General features: G+C 43.3%; 1 protein-coding gene across 1 annotated transcript; it reads right to left on the reverse strand.

Annotated features, from left to right (window-relative positions):
• Positions 1-10,756, reverse strand: LIAS (lipoic acid synthetase). The gene is made up of 11 exons (XM_082281628.1): positions 10,655-10,756; positions 9,454-9,626; positions 8,708-8,801; positions 7,893-7,973; positions 7,502-7,658; positions 6,614-6,671; positions 5,522-5,650; positions 4,845-4,990; positions 3,155-3,225; positions 2,294-2,405; positions 1-1,348 (listed from the first exon to the last, which is right to left on the reverse strand). The coding sequence occupies exons 1-11, from the start codon at positions 10,727-10,729 to the stop codon at positions 1,296-1,298; spliced, it is 1,149 nt and encodes a 382-aa protein (XP_082137754.1). The 5' UTR covers positions 10,730-10,756; the 3' UTR covers positions 1-1,295.
• Positions 10,757-10,833: the final 77 nt, after the last annotated feature.

The following is a 10,833-nucleotide window of genomic DNA, read 5'->3' on the forward strand; positions in this document are numbered from 1 at the left end:
CCTTCTGGCATCTTGCTGAGTTGGTGGGGTGTGCAGGGTCCACTCTCCTTCTACAGACTGCACTTTAGAAAAGTATTAGGGCCAGTCAGAGTATTAACTGCATGATGAGAGTTTAGGACCAGGTAGCAAAGTCCTGGAATCTTTCCCAAATAACTTCACAAAGATACAGGTGAAGCTAGTTCAGAGATGGTATCTAGTGTCCACAGCTGAGCATTAGGGAGAGACAGTCATCAGTATTATTGCTGTACAGAGAGGCAAGTAGAGCTGTTAATGTACCATGCGCCATGTTTTTATTTCTGCTTGAGCTTAGTGTGATATGCAGTGGACTTCATGTTTCACCCACAATGTAGTCCACTTCTCTGCATTCAGATTTACCAGCCAGACCAAGCCTCAAGGGGCAGGCAACCAAACTCACCACAGACAACCACTGGGGTTTTAACTTTCCTTTAATGACAAGACAATAGCCATGCAATAGGAGCACAGTACAGAATAGCAGCAGTTCTGCATACTCAATACTAAAGAAGCATCTGTGCAGCTCAGTGGGGGTTGTTACAGTCACGTACATAAGTTAGGGACAGCTCCATTTACACCAACTCTGATTTTCCAAATGGTTTAAATTAATGGTATCTACACAAGGTTAATTGTCTTGCCAGAAAGAACATTTTGTTTTCTTTAGCTTGATACCTTGTATATACCAAGGTTCACACTTGGAGACATGCAAGCTCTGGAAAAGCTTTAGCTATCAGAATGGTACAGCTCATTTTCTCAATATGCAGGTAAGAGATACCATCTTTTGAAGGAGTATCACTACACTTTCTCTGGTGCGGTTCAAGATAGCCCTAATCTGGTGCATTATCATGTACAGTGTCTTTCTCTAGAACTCCCATAGTTCCCAGAGCTCCTGCAAGCTTATGTTACATAGTAGTAAGATACACCAAAGTATCAGTACCTTTCAAATTACTGTCAGCGCCTTCACAGGCAACAACTGCATCAATGCTGCTTGTTGTTGCAGATCTATAAATCTGTCTAATCTTTGTTCCCAGCTTACATTTATTTCTTCCACCTCGGTTCTATCTTCTGTCTTTTTGCTGAACACTAGAAGTACGCTGTTGTTGTAGCCTTGCCAGGAGAAATGAGGTAAAATAATGTGTTTTGATGAGAAAAAAGTATTCTGGAAAGATAGTAAGTTTATTCATATAGCCACCATCTGTTCCGCATTTCTGGAACCGAGTATAATTATGCACTGAAAAAAGGATCCTTAAAACTGGCTGCTTTAAATAGGTTCACTCTCATTTTCAGATGGCTTTTGTCTTTCTTTTTTCTACTAAGTTCTTCAAGAAGAATTCACCTAATTAAAAGGAAAAAAATAAACACCAAAATGATTTGTAGGTATTTCAATACAAGAAGGCAAAATAACACATTCTTGTTTAACATGAGTGTTCAATTCTACAATATAATTGGTTTTGCTACTTATTTTATAGGAATTCAATTCTATATAACAGCACTTCCAATACACACAGTAGGGATCTAAAAAAACTCTCAAAACTATAACCCAACAAAAACCCCTCCACTACCAAAATCCTGATTTTCCTCCTGTCCAGTTTTGTGAAATAGCTCTGTTGCTTTGTGCATTCCAACAGGCAGAAGTGAATTGATTTAATTAAAATTTAATTCCTGTTTCATAAAGTATCAGCAAGTTATAGTGAAACCTGCTATAAATCGTGTTTGAGCTTGCATTAAATGACTGAGCAGCAAAGTACCCCAAATGAGTCTTCTCTGCTCTTTCCTTAGGACAAAGCAGGATGTTGTACCTACGCAAAAGTTCCATTAATATCAGCTGCTACTTAATACCCAGTGCTCTGTCAGAAAAAGCACTGCCATAATTGTCTCTAATTATTTTTAAAGCACTATAAATAAATACTGCCTAAAGCAACAAAATTGCATCACAAACAACCAAGGACCTCATTGAACCCAGAAGTATCCAAGAGGCAGAATGTGAAGGAAAACTTGCAAATTCAGTACCCTTTATCCTGCCTCACATATTAAGATAGTACAGAATAGGTTTGACAAAAAAATTAGGTTAAGCAGCAATGCAATTGTACAAATACTAATTACTGTCATACTGATGCATTTGGATGACCTATAAGAGATAATGTAAATAAATTTTTAAAAAGGGCTGACTATATGAGGTGTTCTTGAACTACGGTGAGCTTTGTTGTACATTACTTCACTGCTTTAGTTTTGTATAATCAAATGTTACATGCTGAATAATCCAATGCTTTCAGTAATTTACCTGCTTTATAGGAAGAACGCACTAAAGGCCCGCTAGCAGTGTAATGGAATCCAAGATCATTTCCTACTTTTTCCCAGTACTTAAACTTCTCGGGAGTTATGTACTCTTCAACCTGGGGGAAAAAAATTAATTTTGCTCAGGTATTAATACAAAGGAAATGGCTATAGGTAGCATGCAGTAAAATGAAACACAGTTATATTGCAAGTTCAAAATTTTTCACTCCAAAGCTTTCATCAGTGAAGTCACAAACTGCATTTTTGCTCTGCTTTCTACCAAACAAATGTGTTTTATTTGCTTTTCATACTTAGCTGAAAAGTTCAGAATTTTACTTCTAGTTGTTGCTTTATCATTTTCTTTATTCTTTTTTTGAATGGTCTTTTCGATCAAGCCTTTTTTTCTGTTCAAGTTAGTAAAAAACCACAGTAGTCCTACAAATCTCTTCACTAACAGTTGTTTCAGTGAAACACAGGAACAGAACAGAGAGCAAAGTTGTGGACAGATCCCAGCAGAAAATGGTAAATTTCCCAGCTGAAGCGGCACCATTAAGGGAGAGCCTATAGGACAGTGAAGGGGTGACGGCTTGAGCAATTACGTTTGAGACATACACTGAAGCTCTTGTTTTCCAGAATCATGCCTCAGCTCCAGCTGTCTCCCTGCTAACAGTAGAGACTAGCACTGGAAAGTCTGCAGAAGATGGAAGGGGTAAGATGGCTGAGGTCATTTTTAGTGAAGAGTCCACAACAGATAATCATTGTCAGGCTAAACAAGGAAGGAAATTTTTCCCAACATCTGCAGTTAGAGTAAGGATGACTGTGCAAGGTACACACCGTAACTCCGCCTGTAAATTAAAGGCACTTTTACCTTTAGGTGGCGTTTTGTTGGTTGCATATACTGTCCTAGGGTCAAACAATCTACATCTGCTTCCCGCAATACTGTAAAAACAAAATTCCTTGTTAGTGGCAGAAGGAGCACAAGGGATTGTCAGCAACTAGAAAACATCCTCATTCCAAGTCTGACCAAGGGTCACTCAAGGGGCTACATCCTGCTGGCAGTTGCAGCCTCCACACACAGTCACCACACACCTCGCGAGCACGCGCTGCTGCTGGACCTGAGCTATCGAGCTTAAAGCTACAGAGAATCCCTGGTGCTGCACTCACTGCAGTGATGTCTCACTGCAGAGATGACATCCTCTTGTCTCTTGCTGCTTTCCACAATGTCTTTAGGTCAGAGCCTTCATTTGATAAAAGATGCGTACATGCACACACGTGGGCGCGCTTCACTCTTCCACCAGACTTCATGCCAAGAAGATGTGGATGGTTCTTGTACCATAAATCAGGGGAAAGGGCCAGTTTTACACACTAGGGTGTATTTTAGTTTTGATGCCTCCAGAATCTCATAAACTCTGTCTTTACAATTTGAGTATATACTAGAATCAATAAACAGCAAAGGAGTTGAGATGATCTATTTACAGAGGGAAACCCCGGCACTTCAGGGTCAGCTGGCCTGAAGAATTATGTTCACTGCAGGAGAAGGGTGTTCTGAACAAAGGGATGGCTGAAGAATCAGTTTGCATGAACATCCCCATATATTTTCTAGCTACCTGCCCCACATCAAATAGGAAGAAAAGACAGTGTTTTGACTACAGCATTGCGCTCACTGTTAACCTGGAATCTCTGTTTAGACTGATACGGTTCTGTAAAGAAAAGGGGACAATACCAGCACACTTAGATGCTCTTTAACTTGTACCCTGAGGATGGAAGTGGAACAAAACTACAGTAACTGAATGAATGTGGCAGGTCACAGTTTGCTTCTGTATACGTGCAGCAAAGTGGCCAGACTGCAAATAGCACCATATCTGAAATTTCATAACCTTATAGCTAGGAAATTCTAGAAGGAAGAATGGGAAAAAATAAGGAATTTTAAATTTTTTGGTCCAGTTGCAGAAATACTAGACTACATAGCTGCATTCTAAATGTGTCTGTGCACAAAATGAAGTACCAGGTAAACATTTTTTCAGGATACAGGAGAAATGCCATAGGATTTATGAACTACTTCTTTGAAGCGTAGTGTATTCACTTACCACTGTGAGTGGGGTTTTTTCTCCTCTTAAAAATACATTTACATGAAAACATAAGAACATGCTACAGCTCTCAGGATAACAACATTTTTTCATCTAAGTAAACTGAAATAATTTAAGCAACCAGGTCTGCTATTTCTAAAAAGGAATGCACAATGAGGCAACAGTGTTGCAAGCCTGTTGTTTAAGTATTGCAAGGATAAAGTTAATATAGCTAAAAAAAGTTCTAAGCTCCACTGAAATCAACATGAGATAGATTTACCTGTCAAATCGAATCTGTAAGCTATAAGAAGGTAAAATATTTCAGAAATTCAGTCTTTTTTAACCAAACTTTTCTTTTTCAATGGAACTTAGGAAACATTTCCTGCACCAGCAAACTGATTTGCATGTAGAGGCAAAGATGCTTACAATTGTTTTTCAACACAGTAAAATTCATACCTGTGAATTCTGGCATCTATTTCAACACCAACTTACATTTCATTGTGGAATATATTTGTTCATCTGTCTCGCCTAGCCCCAGCATAATGGAGGTTTTGGAAATGACGCCGGGCTGGACCTCTTTGGCGTGTTTCAGCACACGGACGGACTGCTCAAAGTTGGCTCGGGGGTCACGGACCTTCCTTCGCACATTTCCAGCACAAGGGGTAAAAACACGTGGAAGGGCACACAGAAGTTAGAGATGCCCGGAAAGGCGAGTTCTGCCAGTTTCTGCGAAGCGGCAGCGCAGAGGTTCTTTGGCCGTGCAGTTGGACACCGGCGACGGGACGAGCCCGGCCCAGGAGCCGCGGCCGGGCTGGGCCGCCCCGGGAGGCGGCAGCGACCCGGGGCCGCGGCGCGCGCGCCCCCTGCCGGCGGCGGCGGCTCGGCGGCGGTGCGCGCGGGGCAGGCCGGGAACGGGGCCGCTCCGCACCCGGGCCCCATCCCGGCCCCGCTCCGCACCCGGGCCCCATCGCGGCCCCGCTCCGCACCCGGGCCCCATCGCGGCCCCGCTCCGCACCCGGGCCCCATCGCGGCCCCGCTCCGCACCCGGGCCCCATCGCGGCCCCGCTCCGCACCCGGGCCCCATCCCGGCCCCGCTCCGCATTCGGGCCCCATCCCGGCCCCGCTCCGCATTCGGGCCCTCCTCCTGCACACCCAGAGCCACCGCTCACCTCTGCAGTGCCGGCACCGTCTCCACGTTGTGGGCATACACATCCAGCCCCGACAAGGCGACTTTCTCCACTGCTTTCAGGTCCCCTCGGAAATCGGGAGTTAGGCATTCCACCAGGATTTTTGGATTCCTGAAAAGGCGAGACAAAAGGAACACACCTCTGGGATTTTGTGTCACTGTTGCTAAAAAACTCAAGACAGCAAAAAAAACCCCCCAAACCCCATAACATGAACACATGACACTCTAAAAAGCAAAGCGAAGTTAATTCAGGGTAATTCTAAAACAATAGGTTTCTGCAAACAATTTATAACAAACTCAAGTTAACCTGCAACAAAGACAAAAAAAAAAGTATAAACAGTGCACATGGTTGTTTTAGAGACTGTTGGAATTGCTTTTATATTTATTACTTTGTTTTTGCTGTATTTCAGCTCACACCAGTAAAATCAGGAATTGAACACACGATGTTTAGTTAAAGATCATAGCTCCAAAATACAGAGGAGCTGTAATTCTGCTAGTGGAAGAAGAAGACTCTTAGTCTAGAATCTAGTCTTGGTGTCCAGGAGCCTGATTTCAGCTCAGAAAGGCAGGTGGGGAAAACTGCAGGAACCCTTCAAGTCCCAAGGTATACTGGGAAACACAGGGAAAGCAGGAAGGTACAATCATAGACTTGGAAATGGCCATTAAGGCAAAATGAAAAGCAATTTGATCACTGCTGAATGAGAAACCAGACTCCTTCAGTCACGTGGTGACAGCATTACCTAACTGCTGTGTTTGAGCCCCAAACTTCAGGAATGAACATACCTCAGAAGAATGTATTCATTTCCTGGTAAACCAGCTGTCTGCTCAAAGAAAGAATCCAGTGCTTAGCTTTAAATAAGCCTGGGATGAATTGGAAATGCAACTAAACTCAAAACAGTTTGGGACCATTCTATGAGAAAGATAAAGGAAGGAAAAAAAAGGGGGCACAGACAGGCTAGAGGCAGACTTTTGTATTTGCATGGTCCCTGGAATAACTCAGCTAAAGGAGCTTTGACCTACATGCAGTACCACATTCTAAAGTTTTAACAATAACAGCAATACATTAATGACACACCTTTCTTTCAGATGTGAGACTGTCTTTGCAAAGTGTTCCGCTCCACCATCGGGCATATCTAGAAGCATTTCAATTATTCAGTTAATCTTTCTGTTCAAGAAACGTATTTACTTATTAGCAAAGCCAAAAAACCCATCAGATTCAAACCCTGAATGCACAATAATAAACCAGTCAAGCCCCAGTCTTATCTCACCACACATGCCAAGGGTTTACAAAAGATATCCTACCAAGCCTCTACACAAAGTCTAACTGTGATTGTCTAGGGCAGAGCTCAGATTTACCTGTCTCTAGGTTCCCTGTCTCCCTGAGCACAGAATGGCTTTACCTATTTATGGTTCTGGTCTGACAAACAGTTGCACAAAAATTGAAAAGTATATGTTAGAGCTCTTTAAAGCCCCTTTGAAGCCACTGCACTTTCCATCATACTGAACACTTTTCACAATGGCTTTCCCCACTTATATGGTGTCACCACAAGGGAGCTACTGCCACCTTAGGAAAACACAACTTCCAGTTCTGTTACATATAATATAATCTAGGTTTAGTGTTTGGAAAGAAGTTCTGTAATGGTGTTGTATACGAATATCTGTCTTCTTGCTATCCAAGTAATAGAACATGGTGTTTATGCATGCATTTTGCTAAAAATTAGTTATAAAGTACTTAGTATTGTGGTATTTATTGATGTTTATTAACAGTGTCATTTCTGTTGTATTTTACCAGACACAGGGAAATACTAAGCATATGCAGGAACTTTCCAACGTTTCAGCACTTTTGTCTCCTTTTAAGAGTCCTCCTGGACAGCTGTGTAGATAAACATTTCTGGGGCCTGTGTGTAGCCCACGTAACACCCATGAGAGCTCAGGGCAGCGTGAGGAGAGCCCAGGTACGCACCGTCCCTGTCCACAGACGTCAGCACCACGTAATCCAAGCCCCACGCCGCTATTGCCTTGGCTGTGTTGTAAGGCTCCTGCGGATCCGGCGGAGGGGGGTTTTTTGCAGTTTTTACTGAACAAAATCTGCAGCCTCTGGTGCATGTGTCACCCATCAGCTGGAACATGAAAGACATTCCTACCTTTACACAGTACAAACCACTATTGGTCAGCTGGGAAACAGCTACATAAGCTACAACAGACAAATCCCAACACTAAGCAAAAAAACCCCAGGACAGTGCTTTACTCTAAATTTATTGCAATAAACCTACTCTACTACAGTAGAGGTCCAACAACAGAGTACAAACAGCTCAGACATTAACAGAACACTAAAGAAATGGCTAATGACTTACCATAATAGTAGCTGTCGCTGTGGCATATTCCCCACCTCCCCAGCATTCTCCAATGTTGGGACAACGTGCTTCTTCGCATACCTGAAGGTGAAAGGCTGTACTGTACCTGGATTTTTCCACATTATTTTTGAAAATAATTATTATATTATTGATTGATTTTAATAGTAGCCTACAAACAATTCCTTCTTATCAGTTCCCTGCTGTTTTATAACAAGTCAGTAGAACAGACTTGTTATAAAAGAAGAGAATTGCTTCCTGACATCCATTACCATTCTTTTTCTCTACTTCACAACTGCAAAAACTCCTCAACCAGGTAACTGTCTTAATTAGCACAGACTATCATTAACATTTTTAATTTAAGAACTGATAAAATGTTCACAAACTTTGTGATTCATTAAAGCATGAACTTAGTCTGAAAAAAAAATTAAAAAGGCCCCTCCATGCACTCCCACCATTTTTTACTACCTGGAAAGTACAATTAATGAAATTTGTACAGTTTCTTTTCATGCAAATCAAGTATGTAACTCTGAAATTGCGTGTGTTTCCTTTAAAAATGGTTGCACATAGCATCTGCTTATCTGGTGATGAGAGTAGTAAACCCTAGTATTTAAAATCACAGTAGGAAAAACACTATATCTGTTGGATTTACCCTTATTCTTTAGAGGTAAAATTCACTGCTAGCAAAAAGGATCAGCACTGCGCTTGCCTTCAGCACTGAAGATCATGCAAGACATGATTTCTACCTGTCCTCCACAGAGAAAAAATGTAAAATCTGCCTTATTTCTATAGGAACACTTGGTTGGTGCCAGACTTACCGTATGAAGATTTAAACTTCTCAAGGTATTCTTTAGTTTATTGTAGTTCTTTCCCATGGGAATCTTTGTTTTCAGCCACGGAGGAAGACGCAGCCTGAATAACACCAAGCAAACATGAAGATTAATAAACTACTTACATGGCAAGTTTCATTAATTTCATAGATTTAATTTGTTACAGATCCCAACAAGGAAAGGTCCCATGAAAACTGATGCAACTCAGCAATTCATGTTAACATCATTCATGGCCAGACCAGACTTCTCTTCCCTGTTCATCATCATTCCAACACTCAAGCATAGGAATTGTTGTCATTGAAATGTTTAAAACTGTTCACTGTTCCAGTGGGATTGAACAGTGACACACTGGAGACTGCAACAATTAGTAACAGCGGATGTTGCACAGCTATCACAAAGTCTGATCAAATTTATAACTGGAAATATGGGGGGTTAAACATTTTTTTAACTTAAGTCTTCATTTTTTGTTTTCTCTACCAGCAGGACCTTTTGCAATAGTCACCTACTGATGTATATTTGTAATTTAATTACTGGCACTCGAGAAAATACCACCATGTCTCCACAGTCTGTTATGGATTTGAAGTTAATGACATTTTTCCTTTCTTGAAAAATCATTATATTTGCAACACAGTAGGGCAGAATTTAATAAAGATACATAGTATATGCTTTGTAGTTATTACTAAACATGCAAGATCATGCAGAGAAGCAACTAAAGTTGATAAAATCACAATTACCTTTCTCCTTTCTCACGCTTTAAGTTGCCCTTATACTCAGCCCACGTGCTCTTGTCTGACAGATCTCCAGAGACAAAGTCCTGTAAGTCTGGTCCATTTTGGAGGAACTCTTTTTTTTCCCCTGGCAAAGAACCTGATGTTCCATACTGGTTACACACATGGCTCCCTGACACCTAAAACAAGCAGAATTGTAACTTATTTAGTAACAAACACGCTGGCATCGTATACTAAACAACAATTTGCCCTTCTGCTGGTTAATCTACGCTTTGTGTAAGCATTTTCCCAATGGCCTTTAAGCTAAATATTTATCTTTTTATTTTAAGCCTCATTAAACAGACTTATCTATCATAACACTAAAGTTATATGGTATAACATAAAATCCCCCTGTACTCAGCACTGGTGAGGCCACACCTCAAATCCTGTGTCCAGTTTTGGGCCCCTCAGTACAAGGACACTGAGGTGCTGGAGCATGTCCAGAGAAGGGCAATGGAGTTGGTGAAGGGTCTGGAGCACAAGGCTTATGAGAAGCAGCTGAGGGATCAGGGGTTGTTTAGCCTGGAGAAAAGGAGGCTCAGAGGGGAACAGATTGGTCTCTATAATTGCCTGAAAGAAGGGTGTAGCAAGGTGGGGATGGGCTTCTTCTCCCAGGTAACAAGTGACGGGATGAGAGGACATGGTCTTAAGCTGCACCAGGGGAGGCTTAGTTTGGACATCAAAAGGAATTTCTTCCCAGAAAGAGTGATCAGACATTGAATGGGCTTCCCAGAGAGGGATTTAAGGAACGACTGGATGTGGCACTCAGTGCCACGGTCTGGTTGACAAGCTGGTGTTCGGTCACAGGTTGGGCTCAGTGATCTCAGAGGTCTTTTCAACCGAACTGATGCTGTGAAATAACACTGTCTGGGTTACTCCGGTGTCTCGGGGCCGCAGAAGCGGCGTTGCCACGGTTCCCGGTGGCTGCCGGGCGCTGTGCCGTGGGAGCGGGGCCGGGGCTCGGTGTCCTGAGGGTGCGCGTGCCCGCGCGGGGCTGGGACGGTCCTTCCTGGGCTCTGCCCGCGGCCACCCCGCGCTGTCCCGCGCCACCAGCACAGACCCGCTCGGCACCGGCACCGCGGTGTGCCCCACAGGGTCCCCTCCTGCCGTGCCGTGCTTCCCGCCCCCCCGGCCCATCCCGTTGCCGGCGGCCCCCGGCGCGACTCACCCGGCTCCGCGACACCAGCAGCCCCCGGGCGGCGGCGGCGCCGCACCAGCCCCGCGGCGGCAGCAGCAGCGACATGGCGGCACCCGGCCCGATCGATGCGCTCGGCCGCCTCGGCTACTTTTGCCTATCGGACGGCTGCCTCGGCGTGATGACGTCAGGGGCCCAGAGCGGCTACAAGT

The sequence above is a fragment of the Coloeus monedula genome (genome assembly GCF_965178545.1).
Source record: "Coloeus monedula genome assembly, chromosome: 5".
Taxonomy (NCBI): Eukaryota; Metazoa; Chordata; class Aves; order Passeriformes; family Corvidae; genus Coloeus; species Coloeus monedula.

Coding starts and splice junctions, on each gene's coding strand:
- LIAS (XM_082281628.1), bottom strand. CDS start 10,729: ATGTCGCTGCTGCTGCCGCCGCGGGGCTGGTGCGGCGCCGCCGCCGCC. Junction 7,974..8,707: donor GAAGTTTAAATCTTCATACG/GTAAGTCTGGCA, acceptor TTTCACCTTCAG/GTATGCGAAGAAGCACGTTG. Junction 2,406..3,154: donor CAACAAAACGCCACCTAAAG/GTAAAAGTGCCT, acceptor TTTTTCCCCCAG/GTTGAAGAGTACATAACTCC.